The sequence below is a fragment of the Plecotus auritus genome (assembly GCF_963455305.1).
Source record: "Plecotus auritus genome assembly, chromosome: 13".
Classification (NCBI taxonomy): Eukaryota; Metazoa; Chordata; class Mammalia; order Chiroptera; family Vespertilionidae; genus Plecotus; species Plecotus auritus.
Window position 1 is genome coordinate 27,550,617 of NC_137779.1, and position 23,226 is coordinate 27,573,842.

The following is a 23,226-nucleotide window of genomic DNA, read 5'->3' on the forward strand; positions in this document are numbered from 1 at the left end:
GATTGGCTTCTATACAAATAACCTTCTCATTTCTTTTCAGTTAAATAAATTTTAGTAATTTTTTTCTTAGCGTTTGATTTTCCAGTTATTTCTAAAAGCCTAAATTGTGTGTGTATACTTTTAAAATCAACTTTAAGATATTTGTGTATAACAGAAGTAACCTAGTATAATTTGACAGATGTGTACATTTATAAAACCATTATCTCATTCAAGATATAGAATATTTCCATTGCCCCAAAAAATGTTCCTAATGCTCTTTTACAGTCAATTCTCCACTTTGCCCCAGCAAACCATTGATCTGGTCCACTATAGATTAGTTTTGCCTATTACATAACTTTATAAAAATGATCATTCCCAGACCTTTTATGTGGACTTCTGAGTTTATGATTATATTTAGCTTGTTATTAAGAAAGTGAACTTTAAAAAGGATGAACTAGTTGTTGGCTAAAATATCTTTAATTTATTTAGAGTTGAGAGTAGTTTCTGAATGGTGACCTGCAACTTCACTATTTAATTAGAAAAAGATTTTGTTTTAAATTTCTGCAGTGGAAATACTGACACAACAAGGTTAACAGTACTTGCATCTCTGAAAGGAGATAGCCTAGTGGAATGAAGATAGCAGTAGTTGATCTACCCCTATCTATTTCCATACTTGCCTCTTAAATGTTAGTTTCATTGTGCTGCTGTATTTACCATTACATACATTGATTTTGGTTTATATTGTCTTATACATACAGTCGTTGTTTTGATAAAGGACAACATCCCATATGATAAGTGTTTAGTTTTTGCCAAAGCTGTATTTTTAAAAAATAATTTTCCATTTCTGTAGTCTCCTTAAAAGGGGAAAAAACTTTCCATATTTTTTATTTTTATTTTCAAGGAGATTAAGACAGTAGAGGGGAGTGTATCTAATTTGATTTCTAGCCCTTTTGCAGAAACAGTGAATGTTATGGATTCATCAAGATTGTGTGTTATTTGGTGGGAACTCCTGACAGCCAGCTCTTCTTTCTTTGCATGTGCCTTTATCTCATTGCATTGCACACCTTCTACGCAAAGCTCTGCAGTGCTTATTCTTTTTAAAAATACCCACCTCCGTGGTATACTCATGTTAATCAAGATTATAGGGGCTGGTTATAAATCTTGAGTGCCAGTATAATCCCTGTCAGTCTTTCGTGTTATAGTTTTTGGATTTCAATTGAGAACTTCTCTGTTCTCTGAAAGTACTTTCTGTTTGTTTTAACTCTTTCTCTTTAAAATTGAGAAATAATATACATATAATAGTGTAGTAACCTTTAAATTAAGTCTTGATACCTTTTTACATATGTATAGACCCATGTAACTACATCCAGATGGAGATAGGACATTTATAGCTCTCCTCCACTAAGACTTCCACCCTTTCCTAGTCAGTACATACTGTAAAGAGAAATCACTATTTTGACTTCTATCACTGTAAGTACCTTTGTTTTTTAGTTTTATAGTAAAAGTTCTTTTTAAAAAGTTTCTTTTTTGTTTTTTTTATAAATTTACTAGAGCACTGGAGTGGCATACTTACCCTATTACTGAAGTTACTAGAGGCCCGATGCACGAAATTTGTGCAAGAGTAGGCCTTCCTTCCCTCAGCTGCCAGCACCAGCTTCCCTCTGGCACCTGGAACCTGGGCTTCCCACGCAGCCCCAGCTTCGTCAGGAAGGTCGTCAGGTCTATTTAGCATATTAAGCTTTTATTATCTATATACTAATAAAAGGGTAATATGCTAATTAGGGCGGACATCTTCCAGATGACCATCTGGACGTCCTTCCAGACAAAGCCACAGAGGCTGCCTGAGGCTCAGGCAAGCTGCGGATGGTGGCTGCTGCTGCCCAGGGCCAGCCCACGGCTCAGGCAAGCCATGGATGGCAGCAGCTGCTGCTGCTGCTGCTGCTGCTGCTGCTGCTGCTGCGAGGGCTGGCCTGAGGCTCAGGCAGCCACACCCGGCTGCGAGGCTGCGAGGCCCGAGGCTGCGAGGCCCGAGGCTGCGAGGCCCGAGGCTGCGAGGCCCGAGGCTCAGGCAGCCATGGTGGCTGCCAATGGCAGCAGCAGCAGGGTGATGTGGGCAGCGCCTTCCCCTGATTGGCCAGGTTGCCTCTGGCAGAGGGAGGCCAGACTGTAGCTTAGGCTGGGGGCTGAGGCAGAGCTGTTTAGGGGCGATCAGGCTGGCAGGGGGTAAGGTAGGGGCAATCAGGCAGGCAAGCAAGCAGAGGCAGTTAGGGGCAATCAGGCAGGCAGGCGAGTGGTTATGAGCCAGCGGTCCCGGATTGTGAGAGAGATGTCCGTCTGCTGGTTTAGGCCCGATCCCTGTGGACATCCCCCGAGGGGTCCCAGATTGGAGAGGGTGCAGGCCGGGCTAAGGAAACCCCCTCTCCCCCCCCCAATGCATGAATTCCGTGCACCGGGCCTCTAGTTAAAGATAATAGGATTGCTTGGAAGGCATGGAAGTGAGCAAAGTAAATTATATAATTCCGATTATTAATAACATTCTAAGGTAGTTTTATGCAGCCTTCCTCATGCTTAGAATATACTTTACCTAGGACTAGATACAACCTGCTTTTTCATTTGGTGGTTGTCACCAGGTATTACAGCATGTATCGTCACATAATTTTTGAACTAAGGAGGTACTAATCAGACTTTAGTCTGTTAATGGCCTTTATACATGGATACTGTAAAGTATCAAGATGATACTCTAAACCCAACAGAATTTTTAGTCATCCCTTATCGCCACCTCCTGCAGAGATGATATACTTATATTTGTCCAAGCCACATTTATTCTCCTATCTGCTTTCCCTGTAACAGTACACATTTTTAGGGCAATTAATTTATGCATAAAGACATATTATGTATAATATCTGTGGAAGTGAGTAAATTTTTTGTGAAAATTAAACTCAGGACACTAAAATTCTTTGCACACATCTAACCGATGAGCAGCTATCCATAGTGGAGTACTCAAAGAAGGTGTTGGTTTTCCACATGCCCTTTTGGATATTCTGGAGCCCAATTTTTTTTTCTTGTACATGTAACTTCTGGAGTTTTCTTTTGTTACATTTGCATTTTAATGTAAAATTTATATCTCTTTCCTTAATATCTAACTTGCAGAACTTTATTATACACCGTCATATTTGTAGAAGTGGAAAAGATCCTATCATTGTTTTAGGGGAAAACTGCATTTAGGTCATCATGTCACATCATGGTGATGTGTCCATTCTATCCTGGCATTTTTAATTTTTAGCAAACATTTATTAGAGTAGACAGTACTAAGTACACTGGTATTTTAGATTATAGAAGTGTACTAGTTCTTTGACCTTGGACAACTTACTTAATCCTTGAGAGACTTGGAGGCATCATTGTGAAATAGGCTAAGTAGTACCTACCTCAACAGTCCTATGAAGATTAAATGATGTAATGTATGAAAAGGACGTAGCTCAGTGATTGGCTCTTCATTTAGTAAATTCCAGCTTTTAAATATTAAGATAATGGTATTTCTTCAGTTTGATTTTGTTTAACAAAGTACTTATATACTCCTTTAGACTAGTTTTACTAAGCCTATATCGTTTTATTATAGTATTTAAATAGAGTTCTGTATGCAGTATTTTAACTGTTGTTTTCTTGTGAACTAAGTAATAAATTCTTCTATAATGAAGACCTTTTAAGGGTTTTTTAATGCATATAGTTGATCATTGATCAACACGGGTTTGAACCAGATGGGTCCACTTATACGTGAATTTTTTTCAGTACATATATTGGAATTTTTTTGGAGATTTACAACAATTTGAGAAAATGCAGATAAACTTTATGATTTTCTTAAAAATATATCCTTTTTTTCTAACTTTATTGTAAGAATATAATATGTAATACAAAATATGTATTAATAGGCTATATATGCTATGAGTAAAGCTTCTGGTCATCAGCAGGCTATTAGTAAAGTTTTGGGGGAGTCAAAAGTTATGTGTGGATTTTCAACTCTGGTGGGGGTCAGAGCCTGTAATCCTTGCATTGTTCATGGGTCAACTGTATTGGTTTATTCTCCAATAATCCCGTGAGGCTGTTTGGTCAGGGTAGATAATTATATTTCTTTTGAAAGCTCAAGAAACATACCTAGAGAGTATGTGGTTTAATTATTGATATATGACAGGGCATTTATTAGCCAACATGTATGTGATTACTAAGTGCTGGTACACTTCCAGTTGCTTCTGTGTATTAGATCACTTAATCTTTACAATAACACTATGAGATATTGTTGCCATCAGAAGCATGTTAATGACAAATGCCTGCTCAAGATTACACAATAATAAATGTCTGAATTAGGTTTTGAGGCAAGGTCAGGCTGACCCTAAAGCTTTGCCAGAATGCCTAAAAACTAACACTCTTTAAAATGCTACAGTACATTTTAAATTCTTAGACATGAATGTTTCTTTGAAGGCTTTGTTAAAAACAGCAGAAACTGAAGTGATACTGCAGAGTAAAAGCAGAAATCATAGTCTTCCACTCTGCCACCAGCTGTGGGGCATAAAATAAAGGAAGAAAAACAGGGGATCTAATCTTAAATTCTGACTTCTGCAAAATAATATTTACCTGTCTGATTAGATTTACTGTCTGATAAAATAATCCCTTCTGTCCCTGTATCCTTTTCCGGGGGAAAATTTAGAAGCTGGAGACAAAACCAGCTATCTATTCTGAAATCCCTTAGATGGATTTACATTTCTTTTTATTCTGTAGTTTACACTTGTAATTTGGACCAAGATTATCTGATTTTAAAAAAATGAAGATTCCTTAACTTCTCCCGTTTTGTTACAGTATGATCCTAGCCCCATATAATAATTCTTTTCTTGAAAGTCAGATTATTTGGGTGTGCTTGGAAACTTTTCGGTAGCTGTCTCATTAATATACGCATCACATGGACCAAATTGTCTCATCCGGTCAGCTTTTTGATTCCTTGCCCTTAGTTTTTCTGTTGTGCTGGTACCCATAACAACACAAACTTAAGAGCCCAGTAATGCGGGGCAAGTAGACTTCCTTCCTACCCCGGAGCTTTTTCCTATACTAGATGCCAGCTCTGAGGATGGTGAACACGGAGTTTAATAAAAACCTGGTTTCCTGACTTTATTCCATTAGATTAGATTGTCTCAGTGCTGAAATAGAGGTTTTAAGAAAGTGGGTTGAAAGCAGTGCCCAGCTTGAGGATATTTAATACATGTTCAGCTTTGTTAATATTGCAGAAAACGCCAGTGGCTGTATTGTTACTATTGAATAATAATAATTTGTAGTAAAACTTTATTTAATTGATACCAAATTTTCAATTTAATAGCCATTTATTTGCCTTGGTAAATTTTTATGAGAAGTATCTTACATATATATATACACATATATATAGATATATATATATATAATATTTTATTGTATCTTACATATATATATACATATATATAGATATCATATATATAGATATATATATAATATTTTATTGATTTCAGAGAGGAAAGGAGAGGGAGAGGGAGATGGAAACATCAGTGATGAGAGAGAATCATTGATTAGCTGCCCCTTGCATGCCCCACACTGGGGATTGAGCCTGCAACCCAGGCATGTGCCCTGACTGGGAATGGAATGGTGACCTCCTGGTTCATAGGTAGATACTCAACCACTGAGCCATGCCAGCCAGGCCTGTTTCTTTTTACATGTATCTCCCTCCCTCTTTAACTAACCACTGTCTTGGCCTTTATGGTAATCACTGTTTGGCTTTCATTTGTATTGTTACCCATATATGCATTTGTAAACAGTACTTTAGTTTTACCGGTTTTTGAATGGAATCAGACTGTATATATTTTCTGTTTTGCACATTCCTATGTATTATGTTGATCGTTCATTTTATTGCTGTTTTGTACATTATACAACGTTTTGTTTACCAGAGAGCTTTAATATACACATTATTCCTTCTGTTTCTTTCAAACATTAGTTTCTTTGACAAACTATTTTCATTTTGGAAAATGCAAAGAAATATATGACTGGCTCAGATTGACCTTGGAAGTGTGATATTATTAATAGTTATAGTTATGTTCACGTGCTTATTGTAAACTTGATCATTCCAATTACTTGTTTATGTGGATTTTTTTTCATGCTGAATTGAATAGTACCAAAGTTTTTAATATATAAAAATATACTCCATAATGTAGATTTATATTAGGCTGTATGTTTGAGAACTTTTTCATCTTGTTTTAGAGAATATTTTACCAATATTTAAATATATTTAGTATGAATATAAGGAAGTTAGTGCTTTTTTAAGAAAGGAAACCCCTTTCCCCTTCTGATTTATGAATTTAGCAAAATGATAGTTTGAGAATTTTTTAAATTTAAGGTTTTGTTTTGTTTTTAGTGTGAACCTATGACTAGTCTGAGTTTTTTTGAGTGTTAAGTGCAGTCATGAAATAACAAAAACAAAAAAAATAGGAAAAATAATCAATTGCGATTATTTCTTTTTAGTCCCTCTTTTCCTACGTAAAGCATGTTGATAAATTCTACTTTTTGACTTTCACTGGCAAGTTCCTTTTCTTCCTGTATTTGGAGGGCAGTCACATGTGTCCTTCTGTTTACATGAGATAAACATTAGTACTTTAAAAGGGTGGGTCAGTGTTTTTCTGGGGATCTGTTGAATTGTATGGTTTTAAAGGGATTCTTAAGATGTGTTCTGGTCAAGGCAATTTCTGTTTTTTGGCTATTTAATAATTGAGGAGAACTGCTTTAAAAGAGTAGGTATTTGAACTTACCATTTTAAATAAAGCCCACATTATAGTGTGTTATTGAAGATTATTTGGGGTTTTATTGGCTTGTTTTAAAAAATGAGTAACCCCCTATCTAATTGCCAGTATATAAATTTTAACTAGGCCAGTAGAAGAGTGGGCTCTTCACTGCATATAGCCTCTGCTATTTGAATTCTTTCTCTTTCCTCTGAATGTACCTATTGGCTAGCTAGATTGGACAGTGTTTAATTATGACAACAGTTTAAAATTCAAATGTGTTTCTTCTCTTCATTGTTAAATTGTATGCTTAAAGGATGAATATGCATTTATATTCAGCTTTCTGGTCCTTGTCCTTTTTTTTTTTTTTTTTTGCTTCTTGTCCATTTTGATGCCTGTTAACTCTGAATAAAAAGAGTGGAGGGAACCAGAACTTTGAACAGTATTTATAGATGGAGAGAGGAACATTTAAGATTTCTAATATATAATATTAATATACTAATAAGCAATGTGCAGATTAGCTAGGTTTGGGATAATACTAATAGCTATTTTTTGAGTGTAGTTTACTTTCGGAAAAAAGTTAAAATTTTGTTCTTTAATCAGTAAGAGGCAAGTTACAGAGTCTGCAATCTCATGTTAAGAGATAATCATATGATACTAGAGGCCTGGTGCATGAAATTTGTGCACTGGGGGTCGGGGGGGTCCCAAAGATTGGCCTGCACCCTCTCGCAGTCTGGGAGCCCTCAGGGGATGTCCGACTGCCATGAGCCCGGCTTCTGTGGGAGCGCACTGACCACCAGGGGGCAGCTCCTGTGTTGAGCATCTGCCCCTTGGTGGCCAGTGCACATCATAGCGACCGGTTGTTCCACCGTTCAGTTGATTTGCATATTAGTCTTTTATTATATAGGCTGTTAAGAAGAGCAGAAGCCATTACAAGGTTCTCTCTCCTCTCTCTCTGTCCTGTCTCTCTCTTCGATTTAACCTATGGAGTGCAGGGGGAAACAAGTTACGTCTTTTCTCTTCACCAGAGGTTAACGGAGAGCAAGTAGGACATGAATGAGTGTGCAGGAATTTGCCTTCTCTTAATTTCCTAAAGGTAGACCTCAGAACCAATCAAAGAAACAAAAGTCAGGAAACATTTTTCCCATGCTGGAGCAATAATAAATATTAAACTACCTCCGGCACTTAGATAAAATGATCTTGCCTGGCTTTTATTTATTTAAAAAATTTTTATTTATTGATTTTAGAGGGAGGGAGGGAAGTATTCAGAACATCTCTCACACTAAAAAAAAAAAGTTTCTCCATCCCCATCTCTCCCCTCCCTCTACCCCCCCAAAAAAATAAATGAACCACTCATGTGGTCACAGAATTACCAAGATTGATCTTTGGTCATTATCTATTGAAATGTAGATTTTACTTGTTACAGTGAACATTATCATAAGTGTTGCCGGTTCAAGAGACTTATTACCAGTAAAAGACTTTTTGATGCAGAAATGTGATTATAACATGGAGTTCAGCTAATGGTTTCTGACAACATACTGGATTTTGTTTCTCAGTAGAAGGTTGTGGTTTTTGCTTAGGAAATGATAATATTTCAGCTGTTTATCTCTGTCCTGCAGCTGGCAAAGGAATGCAGTACACTGATGATGATTTTGCATTTGGATCCCTGAAAACTCGCAGACTTTTCTACCAAAAGAGGTTGAAAAGAGACATAGATTTTTTTTTTTTTTTTTTAAGTCATCTTGTTTGGAGATATCACTGAATCAGGACACTGCCTCCATTTCATATTTACTATTCCTTTTTTATCTTCAAAGCATGATCCTGATAAGTAGAGGGGGAGTCCCACGGAGCCCATTCAGCCCCGCGAGAATATTACAGTTGGCACTAGGACTGCAGCTCCACTGCTGCACCCCCAGTGCCTAAAGAGTGCCTATCGCCCCAAAATACTTGTCACACAGTGACTCTCCACCACAGTGAATTGAGGCAAGGTGATTGCATCTGCACTTTTGAACTTTCCTTGTTTCTGTTTTCATTTATAGTTCACTTCAACAGCAAAGGTTTTAGGAAAGCTGAAGTTTGGGCTCCTGTTCAGGCAATAAGTCTAAGCCACAGTAGTTTTATTCAGCTGATAAATGCTTGGGTTTTGGTTACTGCTGGTGATTAAATAATCTTCCCATCATGGAATAATCCTATCCAACATACCACAGAATCCTAGTTTGGGAAGGTCATGTCATCCCTCAGATATCTGAAAAGTTATTAGGCATAAATGAGGAAACTCCAAAGCTGAAAACTTGCCCCAAATAGTGACAGTTGTGAAGCTACTACTTAAAATTGAACACTTCCGGCCCTGGCAGGATGGCTCAGTTGGTTGGAGCATCATCCTGTACACCAAAAGGTTACAGGTTTGATTCCCAGTCAGAGCACATACCTAGGTTGTGGGTTTGATCCCTGGTTGGAATGTGTGCAGGAGGCAACCAATCGATGTCTCTCTCTGAGTGATGTTTCCCTCTCTCCCTCTCTCTTAAACCAATAAAAATATATCCTCGGTGAGGATTAAAAAATAAAAGACCAATTTCAAACCTCTGAATTATTTTATATTGCCTCTGTACTCAAGTTTGCTATGAATGTTTGTCTGAGAAGCTATCAGAATGATGCTTTATTGATTGAGGAAAACATTTAAATAGGAGTAGCTGTAGGTTCCTAGAAAGTTTGTCTGTATAGTTCTGCGGTTTCTAAAGGCATGCTGAGGCCTGGTTGCGTCCATTTTGTGGACAATCAAACATTCTAAAATCTGCAGTTGACTAAATAGTCCACATTGTATCAATTTTAAAGATAATGTATTATCCTGGCATTCTAACTTGAGAGAAAAGTCTTGTGGGCATATCTAAGTGGTTTAACTTGAGAGGATATTTTTTCATAAAAATACTGGTTTTTCTTTTGCAGATTTTCTTGTGAAACCTTCTAGTAGAAAAAGTTCTTGGGACGAAGTTCTTGGTAAGTCTCCCCTCCTGCCAACTAGGTATGTGCTCTGACTGGGAATCAAACCTGAGGCAGGTAAAACGAATTTACAGATTAATTTGGGGCATCTGTTTGTCTTTGTACAATTATTGAGATGAGCTCTTATATTTTCACTTTAATGTTAAGTCTTGAAATGTTTTTTCACTGGAACTCAAAGCAAGATTGCTTTTTTCATATGTAATTGTGCCATAATCCTATCTAATAAAAGAGTAATATGCAAATTAACCATCACTCTGCTATACTCACAAGCCACGCCCACCACCCAATCAGGAGCAAATATGCAAATAAACCCAACCAAGATGGCAACTGCCACAGAGAGCAGGAGGGAGGCATGGGTTTCCCCGGCAATGGAGGAAGCCAAGCTTTCTGCCTGCCCTTGCCGGCCTAGGCCTCCACTCAAGGCTACAAAGTTTCAATGATAGAAGATACATAAACCCAAACAGAAATTGCGGCAGCCACGGAGCTGGAAAGAGCAGGAGGCTAGGGTTGCCGGTGGCGATGGAGGAAGCCAAGCTTCTGCAGCTCTGGCTGGCCCAGGCCTCCACTTAAAGCTACAAAGTTTCAATTATGGAAGATACATAAACCCCAACAGAATGGCTGCCGCCACGAGCAAGCAGAAGACTTGGCTCCGCTCCAGGCTACAAAGTTTCAATTGCAGAAGATAAATAAACCCCAGATACCAAGGCCTCCGCTTGGGTTGCCAGGGGGCATGGCCAGCCTGCAAACCACCACAGGCCCCTCGCCCAGGCCGCCCCACGCCCCAAGGGAACTCCCACCCTGATCCGGGACACCCTTCAGGGCAAACCATCTGGCTCCCACCCGTGCACCAGGCCTCTATCCTATTTAATAAAAGAGTAATATGCAGATTGACCATCACTCCAACACACAAGATGGCTGCCCCCATGTGGTCAAAGATCCTGCCCCCATGTGGACACAAGATGGCCACCACAAGATGGCCAGCAGGGGAGGGCAGTTGGGAGGAACCAGGTCTCCAAGGGAGGGCAGTTAGGGGTGACCAAGCCGGCAGAGGAGGGAAGTAAGGGGGTGACCAGGCCTGCAGGGAAAGGCAGTTGGGAGGGACCCAGGCCTGCAGGGGAGAGCAGTTGGGATGGACCAGGCCTGCAGGGCAGGGCAGTTAGGGGTGACCAGGCCTGCAGGGCAGGGCAGTTAGGGGTGACCAGGCCTGCAGGGGAGGGCAGTTGTGGGCGATCAGGCCAGCAGGGGAGCAGTTAGGCATCATTCAGGCTGGCAGGGGAGTGGTTAGGGGGTGATCAGGCTGGCAGGCAGAAGCGGTTAGGGGCAATCAGGAAGGCAGGCAGGTGAGCTGTTGGGAGCCAGCCAGCAGCCCTGGATTGTGAGAGGGATATCCTATCGGGCCTAAACGGGCAGTCGGACATCCCTCGAGGGGTCCCAGATTGGAGAGGGTGCAGGCTGGACTGAGGGACACCCCCCCCCCCCGCCCCCGTACACGAATTTCGTGCACTGGGCCTCTAGTATAATATACTGTGCCTGGAAACTTGTATTTAAGTGGAGATTGAATGAGTTGTAGCCCAATTTTTTTTTTTAATAGGTTGTCCTCTACAACAACATGAAGTTCTTTTAAATTGGAACTTGGTTCTTATTTTGAATTTTCTTAAATTGTTGTTATATATCTGTATGAGAACCAAGGCCATGTTACTAGACTTAGTGGCACTAATTTGATTTTTAAATAGAAAACAAGTTCTAAAAATTTGTTAGCTCTGTCTTCAGTGTGGATATTAATTCCAGTCCTGTCCTTTTCGTAGACCTGTGTGTATCTCTTACTGCCTAACTCTTGACGACTGCCTCTTGTTTCTGCCATCTGTTTAATCTAGGAAATTATAATCTAATATTGTTAAAAAGAGAAGTTGTTGCTTTGGTTTTAAGTTTTTAGATTCAAATCATTTTCTTGTTCCAGAACCTTGAACATGGCATTTTAGGCTCTTCACAAGTAGGCTTTAAAAACATTTCCTTCATCAGTCACTGCAAGTAAACAAATGTACAAGCCTGAAGTGTGGCTTAGCACACGTGGGAACATCGGCCTGCAGGTGTTAAAGCTTCTGTAGAGCCTTGCCCATGTAACTCAGTGGTTAGAGCATCAGCCTAAGCACTGGAGAGTCATGGGTTTGATTCTCAGTCAGGGGTACTTACCTGAGTTGCAGGTTCGATCATCGGCTCCTGTGTGTGTGGGAGGCCATCAATCAATTAATCGATGTGTCTCTCTCCCATCGATGTTTCTCTCCCTCTCCCTCCCTCGCTCCTCTTCCTTTCCCTTTCCCCCTTCCCCTCCCTCTCTCCCACTCTCTCTACAAAAATCAATGGGAAAAATATCCTCGGGTGAGGATTAACAACAAAAAAACCTGGTAAAAGTATTAGCACAGTTTATGTGAATTTTCAGATGAATATAGAATATAGGGGCAATAAGGCAATTTTGCCTACTAAGCCAGTTCGGTTCACACAGATAGGGGGATCCATTTTGAACTTACAGATAAATTATTTTATAATATTACAAGAGTATTGTTTTTGTACTTGCATGTTGGTTTAATTATTATTGCTTTATTATTTTCATCCAAAGCTTATAACATTTTTCATATTACTAGTAACATTAGGAATATGAGCTCGTGCTATTTTTTTGCCCGAAATTCAGGAGGATTTTCACAAAGGCATATGGAGTTTGCATTTGACTAGTGAGAATTTCCTGGGTAATATTCAACATTTTCTTGGCTGACTCTGGTCAGGTCTTTGGGTCTGTGTATATGTAATTCCTTTAATTGGAGTATGGCCGACTGGGGGAAAATGGCTAATTTTGTCCCTCTCCTTCCCCCCACCCCCCTTTTAAAGATCCAGGCATAAAGGAAAGAAAAGCTTTGCCATACACTGAAGAAGGGACGGGGATCTCTCCTCCTAATCTGGGCCCCCTGTCATGGTAAGTAAATAACAAGCAAATAACAAGAAAATTGGAATTGAACTCTATCCTGACAAACGAACATTAATACATCATAGTTACCCATTTTTGTTGTAAGGAATCATTTCACTTTTCCTATTCCAGAACTCTTGTCTCCTTTCTTTTTTTGTTTACTTAATAGTAATAATTATAGAATATTTTAGTGTATTAAAGCCGTTTCATTTCTATTAGATATTGTCTCCCTTCAGTCAGGTAGTCAATGGAGTTAAGACTAAAAGCCATGATTCTTCGATTCTAGGTTTCTTCTTCCTTTTCTCGGAAGCAGGGTATGAAAACTGTTTGAGTGTGTGTAGAATTATGATATGGTCACATATTCTCTATGAATTTACCTATCTGGATAAAAGCAATTCCCTACCTTCCCCATTTTATTTAAGGCAGTATTTTTATCCCAGAGAAAGTGGAGCAGCTCTGCACACCCTGCCCACACCTTTGACTGCAAAGAGCATGGATATTTAATGGACATTTCAGTGGCTGGTGGGCCATTTAGGACCCAGGCCAGTCTAGGCAGAAAAGATGCAGCAATGAGTCAGCCACATTTCTATCAACCCTGAGAATAGGTAAATAGAGCTTTAAGACTTAAAAAAGAACAGCCCTCTGTAATATTGTCCTGCTTCTACCTTGTGATATTTCCTAAATGCAGACTGTTTCATGCTGGTGCACAAAAAAGGAATTGAAAAGGTCATACTAATTTCAAGCTTCATTAGGGACATGGATGGAAAATCCGTTTCAAAATTAAAAACAAGCTAAAACAGAAAAACTAGTTGTGCAGAAATTCATATTAAAAGGAGGAGAGATAATTGCTCTCATCTCAAGCTGGGCTAATTTTTTCTTAGTTTATGGGTATAACAATGTATCTTAGACCCAAACACAGATGAACTTTTAATGTTATTTTTCTAGATCATGTTTTATTGGTTTCCCATAGGTTTTAATGAATTGATAAAGTGTTTTCCTGATATTTATATGGTATGTATGCCAGTGCCAATGAATAGCAGAGGAGCTTATTAAGGCAGCTCCGTTCTGTACTGAGGTGTTGTCCTTCGTTGGATTCCTCATAGCTAGCAACAATGTGGCCCTCATCCTGGTGCTGCTGGGGACTCGGCCTTGATGGTACTAAGGTGCCAGCAGTTTGACCCACCAGTTCTCTCTGCACTGGTAATACAAATGTCATACAGTGAGAAAAGGCAGGTAATGTTTTAGTATTGTGAAGGGGATTTTGACCTCCTAGAGCCCCTTGAAAGGGTCTCAGAATCTATAGACCTCACTGTGAGAACCACACTAGAGTATTATGGTTTTGAGATTAGGAGTGCTCTTCGGTAAAACTTTTAAGTTTTATTTATAGGTAGGATTTGGTTTCCCTCTTTGAGGAGGTAGAAAGAATTGTTGGAATTGTGATAAGTAGCATATGCAGAAATGTCCATCCACTAATTAGTGATTATAATTTAGTGCTGTCAGCTGAGCATGAAATGGCTTTTGATGTTACAAAGTTTGTGTAAATAAATTGCATCATAATTTATACTCAGACTTTCCATTATATTGCTTTTCTCTCCTTTCTTCCTATACCATAAAGATTCATAATGTAAAGAACTATATTTTAATGCAAGTTATAATTAGTTCAAGTGCCATTTAGATTAGAATTTATTGCTGTTTTTTGAAATTGCCGTAATAGAAATAAATCTATTCTGTAATATAAGACATACTAAACTAGGGATAGTGTTTTACACATGCTTTCCGTTTGAGAAATTTGGTTCTTACACTTTGCATTTTTAAAAAACTTCTATTACGGAAATTATACATATAACCAAAGTAGACACAGTGGTATAGTGAGCCCCCACTTACCCAGTTTCATCCCTCATCCCTCATGGACAGTCCTGTTTCATTTATGCCCCATTCATTTCCTCCTTACCTTTCTCCTTCTGATTATTTTGAAACAAATTCCAGTTATCACAGTGTTTCATTCCTAAGTATTTCAGAATGTATCTTTCAAAAATAAGAATTTAAGGTAATAAAAAACAAAACTATATCTTGGTTTCTCTTACAGGTAATGTCCTAACAACTTATTACTGCTTAATATAAATGCTCTTAACCTCTTTAAGTTTTTTTGTGTGCATCAGTGTGTTTTCTAAGTAGAGGCGCCTAATATATATCAGATGGAACACTTTGGGGGATTAATATTTTTTTCTTGAGTTTTTTCCTTTTAACTTTGGTCACCAGACTCCCATTGTGATTACACTATTAAAACATGGCAGAAAAACCAAATATGGGTGACTGGGAGTTTTGAAATTATTTAAAGGTTTGTTGTGTGTGTGTTTTTTTCAGGATGAAGAGACTCGGCACAGCCTTGAGTGCATCCAGGCCAATCAGATCTTTCCCAGGAAGCAGCTGATCCGGGAGGATGAGAATCTTCAGGTAAGTACAGGCCACTCTTGATTGAAAGTATTTAGCATCATAGTAATAATGGAGTGAGCTAATGGTTTGATGTAATATACTATATAATACATATCTTTTTTCCTAAGCTATGCACATAGTAGAAATACTGCTGGAAAACATCTTTCCTTTTAGAAAGACTTATTTCCTGAGAATCGACTGTTTGAGATGTTCATCTCTGTGTCATTCCTTCAGTAGTCTAGAATTTGAATAACTAGGTATATTCGAATTATGTGGACTTAAACCAATCCCTTACCCACTTAGGTATTGTGTTCTAAGTTTGAGTAACAGAGGATGTTTCATCATCCATTTATCTGACCTGTGTTTGAAGACTTTGATTTACTGCTTCAGAACTTTGAAGGGTTTCTGCTTCCATTTTGAAGGTTCCTTTCCTTGAACTTCATGGAGAAAGCACAGAGTATGTGGGCCGTGCTGAGGATGCCATCATTGCCCTTTCTAATTACAGACTTCATATCAAGTTCAAGGAGTCTCTTGTTAATGTAAGTGATTACCAACTAAAGTAGATGGAGAAGGAAAGTAAGAAAACTGGTTAATGTTCTCAGCGAGAGGAGTGTTGTACAGGGTTGGGTGTGAAAACACTGTGCTCTGTTTTTCTCTCAGTTTAGCACCCAGGTGACACTAGGTTAGCAAGCAGTTGTAATGCTTGATTTAAAAGGATACCCGTAGTTGTCAGCTGAGGTGTCCATTGTTTAGTATTACTGAATTGATTTGCCTTAGGTAATTCTGTATCATTAAGTCTTATAATAGTGCAAAGGCTGTATAGACTTTCATTCTTCAACCTTTAATAGTTACCTACTGCCTCAGTTGAGATAATTTCCTGGATCTTAATGTCAAATGATGAGATGTACTTTAAGCTCAGTGCAGACTATCATAGGATGAAGTTAGTCTAATGGCTCCATAGTGGTATAAGTATAAATGTTAAGTACAATGTTTAATTGTTTAATGGACTATGTATTCCTGAAGAAAAGGAAGGCTCTCAATCCATAGAGTGCATTTACCCTTGTTAGTTGTGAGGGTACTCTGAGTGACTGGTTCTTCCAGTACACTGCCATTATTAATAGTTTTCAGTTAATGTGCCTTTCACCACACAGGCACAAAAATCTGTGTACTCCCACCAAATGAATGCCTTCTTCTTTCTTCATTTGCCAGCATTGTGCCTTTCTGCACTTTGGTTCTAGCACAGAGAAGTGTATTATGACATCATTCAGATCGTGTGTTTTGAGGCTCATTTGGGATTTTTTTCTTTCTGTCACTTAAGTTTATTTTTTTCATTGATTCAAAAGTTACCCAATTCCTTCATCACATTCTTTTTGTGTGTGTGTGTCAAAAGACTCAAATGGCTGCCATTTTCTTTATAGTCGGCATTTATTATTTATGTAGCATTTATTATTATTCTTTGTAGTTAAGCGTTTATATCCAGGAGCCATTGTGGCCTGAATTCCTTCTGGCTTCTAGATTTGGGCTACTGTCTTAGCTGTTACATAAGATTTCTGCTCGTCAGCTATTAATACACATTGGATTCATCAAGGAAAGAGGCATGCTGTGCTTTCATACCCTATTGCACTGTGTTCAGGAGGGTCCATTTGGAATTGCATAGTTGTCATAGGAGGGGACAGGATAGAAACTCTTCTAAAATCCCAGCAACCAGAAATTCCCCACCAGCTTCTGTGAAAGTAGTGAGAGTCATACAGTAGTCCCCCAGCTTTGGCAGTTCTGCTTTCTGCAGTTCGTTAGCCATGGTCAACCGCGGTCTGAAAATTCTAAATGGAAAATCCCAGAAATAAGCAATTCATATGTTTTGCGTGGCTGGAGTGGCTCAGTTGGTTGAGCTTCGTCCTGTGCACTAAAAGGTTGGTGGTTCGATTCCCAGTCAGGGCACATACCTGAGTTTTGGGTTCCATCCCTGGTCAGGGCATGTACGAATGTACAAAAGGCAACCGATCTCTTTGTCTGTCTGTCTGTCTCTCTTCTCCCTCCCCTCTGCCCTCTCCCTCCCCCTCGTCTCTTTAAGCATGCCCTCGGGTGAGGATTAAAAACAATAATTCATAAGTTTTTAGTTTCACACCATTCTGAGCAGTGTGATAAAATCTTATGCCATCCTAGATGGCCCTGGAGTGCAGGAGTAGTTATGCTGGCAATTGGGATATGCCAAAGGGAGGCCATTAAGTGCTTCCTTCAAGTGAAGAGGTGTGTACAATAGTCCCCCCTTATCTATGGGGAATATATGCCAAGGCCCCCATTGGATGCTTGAAATTTTGAATAGCACTGAACCTTGTATATATGTACTATGTTTTTTCCTATTCATACATACTTCTGATAAAGTTTATAAATTAGGCACAGTAAGAGATTAACAACAACTAATAATAAAATAGAATAGTTATAACAATATATGGTAATAAATTGGGGCCATTATTAAGTTAAATAAGGGTTACTTGAATATGAGCACTGCAATGCTGCAATGATTGATAACCAAGATAGCTACTAAGTGACTAATGGGCAGGTACCACACAACCTGGATAAGCTGGACAAAGGGTAACTCACGTCCTGAGTGGGATGGAACAGGATAGCACAAGATTTCATGACAATACTCAGAATGGCATGCAATTTAAAACGTATGAATTGTTTATTTCTGGAATTTTTCATTTCATATTTTTGGACCACGGTTGACCCCCGTGGGTAACTGATTTCACAGCAAAACTGCCAATAAGGAGGGGCAGAAAGTACTGTGTGTATAGGAAAAAAATCATAGTATACATAGGATTTGGTTCTATCTACAGATTCAGGTATCCAATGGGGGGTGTTTTAGAACATAGCCCCCACAGATAAGGGGAGACTACTGTAGTAAGTAGAATTGTTCAATTTAATTTTGTGTTAAATGGCTGGAATCAATGAAATTCTACTTAAATTACATGTGGGAATGATACAGTTTCATATCATTGCGTTTTTCCATTCAGTCCCCTATTTCTCAGGTTGTTGGTTTATAGCCAAGTATTTTAGGGACTATTTTTAGATCTATTCTGGAATAGGGTCTGTTGGAAAGAGAGCATGGATTTGATCATGTCATTCACCAGCCTAAAGCCTTTCAGTATTTCTTTACTGCTTTTAAGATGGAATTACTTAGTGTGATGTCAGGGTATTTGGTACTTGGTCCCTTGTCTGTATTCCTTCTTCCCTTGGTGATAATAAAACGAGTATATCCTCCTTGGACTATTCAGCCATAATCTCACACTCTGAGTTCTCTCTCTTCTCTCCTGCCCAGGGAACTCTTTTTCATCTTTTAAAACCCAAGTCAGGTGCTAACTTCTGTGCTGTCTTTCTCAGTCCCAGCTCCTCCCTGGCAGTGTATTACACTCCTGGCTGCCTTTCTGTAGCTTGACCACACCTTTAAAACATTTACCAGATATGTTGAAGTTTTTTGGTTATTCATCTTTGTGTCTTCAGAATCCAGCATATCTCCTGGTACCATGATATTCAGTAAATATAGTAGTGGGCAAAAGTAGGTTTACAAATAATACGAATAAATAATATAATCCTATCTTAATAAAATAGTAATATGCAAATTGACCATCACTCTAACACACAACATGGCTGCCTCCATGTGGTCAAAGATCCTGCCCCCATGTGGACATAAGATGGCTACTACAAGATGGCCCAGGGGAGGGCAGTTGGGAGGGACCAGGCCTGCAAGGGAGGGCAGTTGGGGGCAAGCAAGCCTGCAGGGGAGGGCAGTTAGGGGTGACCAGGCCGGCAGAGGAGGGAAGTTGAGGGTGACCGGGCCTGCAGGGAAGGGCAGTTGGGGGGGACCCAGGCCTGCAGGGGAGAGCAGTTGGGGCGGACCAGGCCTGCAGAGGAGGGCAGTTAGGGGTGACCAGGCCTGCAGGGGAGGGCAGTTAGGGGCAAACAGGCTGGCAGGGGAGCAGTTAGACATCAATCAGACTGGCAGGGGAGTGGTTAGGGGGTGATCAGGCTGGCAGGCAGAAGCGGTTAGGGGCAATCAGGAAGGCAGGCAGGTGAGCAGTTGGGAGCCAGCCAGCAGTCCTGGATTGTGAGATGGATGTCCAACTGCCCACCGGGGATCAGGCCTAAACGGGCAGTCGGATATCCCTGGAGGGGTCCCAGATAGGAGTGGGCGCAGGCTTGGCTGAGGGACACCCCCCCCCCCCATGCACGAATTTCATGCACCGGGCCTCTAGTAATAAATAAATAATGACATAATAATAAACTGTTCTGTGTACTGACAACTGTAAACCTACTTTGCCCACTCCTGTATTATGTGAATTAAAGTTAATATGGGCTTGAAATGCTATTAGACCATTTAAAAACCTTTGTAGATTTAAAGCTCATTTTAAAACAACATATCTGCGTGATAGGCCCATGTCAGTGTCTCTAAGGGTAGCTGTGTAAGTGGGTTGTTTATTGTAAATGTTGGTCTCTCTTTGTGACTGAAAGATAGGCTTAAGAAATTTACCAATGTACATACTTTTGACCTATTTTCTCACCTAAAAGTGTTTTCTCAGATAGCATTATAACCCTCTAAGGCAGTTGTTGGCAAACTCATTAGTCAACAGAACAAAGTATCAACAGTACAACGATTGAAATTTCTTTTGAGAGCCCAATTTTTTAAACTTAAACTTCTTCTAACGCCACTTCTTCAAAATAGACTCGCCCAGGCCGTGGTATTTTGTGGAAGAGCCACACTCAAGGGGCCAAAGAGCCGCGCATGTGGCTCGCGAGCCGCAGTTTGCCGACCACTGCTCTAAGGCATAGAGTCTGCATGTGACTTAAAAAGCCCAATATAATGGCTGTCTAGAAAAATGATTGTGCAGAAGTATTTTGGTATTGCAGTGACTTTAAATACTTCAGATTGAAAGAGACTATGACTTTTCCATACAAATAAATTACTTGCATCACAGCTCGGGCTAAGGTTCCTAAAACCTGTGGTTACTCCAAGAAACAGTGGCTCCTCCTGCTAGGTGCGGGATGGAGACTAGAGAGTTGGTGGGGTTGCCTCTCCCTCCCTTTCTTTCTCCCTCAGCAGATAAATATTTCAATCAAATATGTGAGATCAAGAGACTCCCTTTGAAGGTTATTCCAACATATTTCAACTGTCAAAGCCCAAAATGTGCCAGTATATATTGTGGCATGCCCCAGTTTGCATCATTTCGTATGTTTTCAAATCAGTATATTTAGTACTTTAGAAAATAATTTACTATCAGGTTTTAAATAGCAACCTGATATTATACTTAAAAAGTTTTTTATTGTGGTAAAAATTAGTATATAAGATTACATATATTACAGGTGTACAACATTGTAATTTGGTATTTGCATATGCCACACCACTGTAAATCTACGTACTATTCATCACATACATTCTTTCAACTTCACAGCACATTGAGTGAAAGTCTGTAGACTTAGATGCCAAAAGTATTGTGTACTATAATTCACACACATTCACTGGATATCCAGTTTTAAATTTCTAGGGTAAAGAACCTCTGTAGTAGATTGTAGAGTTCATTGGTAGCGTTTAAGGTATGAATTGCCTCCATTCTGTGCTTTGCCCAAACTGTATTTTTACATATGTACAAATATATTTCTTTGATGCTCAGCTAATTTATAAACAAGTAAGTGTTCAAGTGGAATTCATGGAAGTTTAAAACAGTTTTTGTGTAATTCAATAGACTGCCTCTCAATCTACTGCTTCTGAAGTCCCAGTAAGTAGCATGAGAAACCTAGGCGATTTTTGCACATGTGCCTGAAACAAATTGGTTTTGAATGTCAGATGCTCACCTTGCAAGTCAGCAAAATGTGTCCATTCTGCATGAGTCCCTTCCCTCTTACTAGACAATGTTCTAGTGTACCTATAATGAGAACAGTTTGTGGGGTGAGGAAAAGCCCCACAGCTTATACATAAGCTGATGGAATTGTGACCTTCAAAAAATGAAAACCGAATTTTAACTAGAAATTTTTGTAAAATCAACATTAGTATTTAAAAGGACATTAAATTTCTGTTTCTAGGATGTCCTAATGCTTCTGAGGAAAAAGGTGGAAGTGTAGCAGCTGGAAACACCTTTCTTGGCATTTTTTTCACATTTATTGTCAGACTGTAGTACATCAAAAATCTTTCTTCTCCAAACATCAAGAAGAGGTTATTATTAACACTTAATACGCTTTGGCCTTAGCATTCATATGTCAGCAGAGGCACTGGCACCAGTGCTGGAAGAGTAGCTTATAAATATCAAAGGAGAGCAATGAAAAGTTTGTGTCTTTAGCCTGTGACAGTCTTCTTTTTAGGACTGGTTTTTAAAGCATAAGATTTAGTGCCCGGATATTCCACACTTTATTACAGATTTTAGGTTTAGAATCATAGCTTTATTTTCACTTAGTTACTGTCATTTTTACTTCAAATGTACATACAAGATTAGTACTTCCCAAACAGGCTATAAAGGGGGCACTTGTTTTTAAAAGGTAGGAATTATCCCGCTTTTAAATTCCGGTGCTCAGAAACAGTACACGTGTGCACGTGAGTGCGCACCCACATCCCAGAATGGGACAGCACTATGGATCTTTAATACCTGTGCATGTCTGTTAAGTCTTTAATTGCTGCTCTTCTGCTTTTTTGGATTGGCGCTCTTAAGAGTTTTGGTGTTCGTGATGTAACTTCTGGCCTTTTGAGAAATCGATTAACAGCACTTGGTGTGTTTGATGCATTGTTCTGAGCATGAGTTTGGTGAAATTCTTAAGAGGAAGAGCACTGTAAAGGGAGATAGAATTACCTAGCTAGACGACCGAGGGAAAATAACAAAGTTAATTGCTCTAAACATTTGAATCAGGGAGCTAGAGAGCATTTGAATGTGACTTTAGATTTCTGACTACTCTTCCATGGGTAAAATTGCCTCTAAGGAATCTTGGTTTAGATTCTGTTTTCCTCTTGAAGATCCCTGAGGGAGAGGCCTTAATTCAGAAAGAAAAACTAAAGTAGAGCGCATACAGAAGGGAAGTGCAATCTTAAAGGAAGAAACGCGCATCGTATACATAATGAAAGGAGCCTGGACTGGAGGACTGACGGATTACTGCCCTGAGTTTGTCACTAGCTTATGGAGTAGTGGCTAAGCTTCCTGGGCTGTAACATGGTCTGGCTCTTGAATCTGTAATTGTTTGCCTATGAGATTGGATAGTGGGTTTGTTTAGGTAACAGAAATGGTGAGGAAAGTTGGGGAAAGTTGAGAAACCTAAAGCGATGGCGTGGGCCTTAAAAAATGCAGAGGAACTTAGTATGTTTTGGTTGGAGAAATGAAGAGGAAACGAAGGCCAGTTCTGTCTTTTTAGAAGAGGAAGCACTCTGGAAGGAACAGTGAAGACGGGAAAATGAGGTAGGAAGGAGAAGAAAAAAGGAAGATGTTCATTTGATATAACATCAGGTATTTTTCTTCTATATGTTCCTGTTCCTGCTGCATATTAAACGTCACTGCATGTAACAATCTGCATGAGTCTTAAAATCTGCTGTTTTATAGATCTGTGACTGAGTACGTGTGGTATATACACTGGTGTTTCTAGTATCTGCATATTAGCAACCAACATCTTTATTTTTTTCTTTAAATGTGTGATGTTAACATGAACATTTGTGTAACAAATGCATTTTAGGGAGCACATTTTTTACGTGCTCTGAGATGTTCCATTATTTTTATTCTGGAAGTCTGGGCATAGGCCCTTGGCCTCTGGTCCAGTAGGAGGGATGCAAAACTTACCTGTTCTTTGTGTCTAAGTAGCACAGGCTGGTGTCCACGCTCTCCAGCGGCTGCTAAGAGCATTAATTGGTTTGGTTGAAGGGGACCTGGGGTGCAGGTAACTGCTGAGATCACAGCCTCTGCACTGGGATTTGTAAAGCTCACTCCCTGCACCCCAGGCTCTTCTCATTCCCTTCCCATTCCCTGTACCTGGGAATTGCTAAGTTGTGACTCTCTGAGGTTCAGAAAGCAGAGACTGGTGGGAAGCTCATCTAAGGAAGTCTGGAAGCCGGCA

At 39.5% G+C, this 23,226-nt stretch overlaps 1 protein-coding gene across 6 annotated transcripts in view; it reads left to right on the plus strand.

The window, feature by feature from the left end:
- MTMR3 (myotubularin related protein 3) overlaps positions 1–23,226 on the plus strand; it is an 85,082-nt gene that overhangs the window by 28,478 nt on the left and 33,378 nt on the right. For 4 of the 6 annotated variants that reach the window (XM_080649658.1, XM_080649654.1, XM_080649655.1 and 1 more), the window contains exons 2-5: positions 9,705–9,755; positions 12,639–12,723; positions 15,079–15,168; positions 15,570–15,686. In XM_080649658.1, coding sequence (XP_080505784.1) covers positions 12,721–12,723; positions 15,079–15,168; positions 15,570–15,686 — 210 coding nt within the window. In that variant the 5' untranslated portion in view covers positions 9,705–9,755; positions 12,639–12,720. Of the gene's footprint in view, positions 1–9,704; positions 9,756–12,638; positions 12,724–15,078; positions 15,169–15,569; positions 15,687–20,885; positions 20,919–23,226 lie in introns of all 6 variants that reach the window. The other 2 variants (XM_080649653.1, XM_080649656.1) reach the window with 1 other exon arrangement.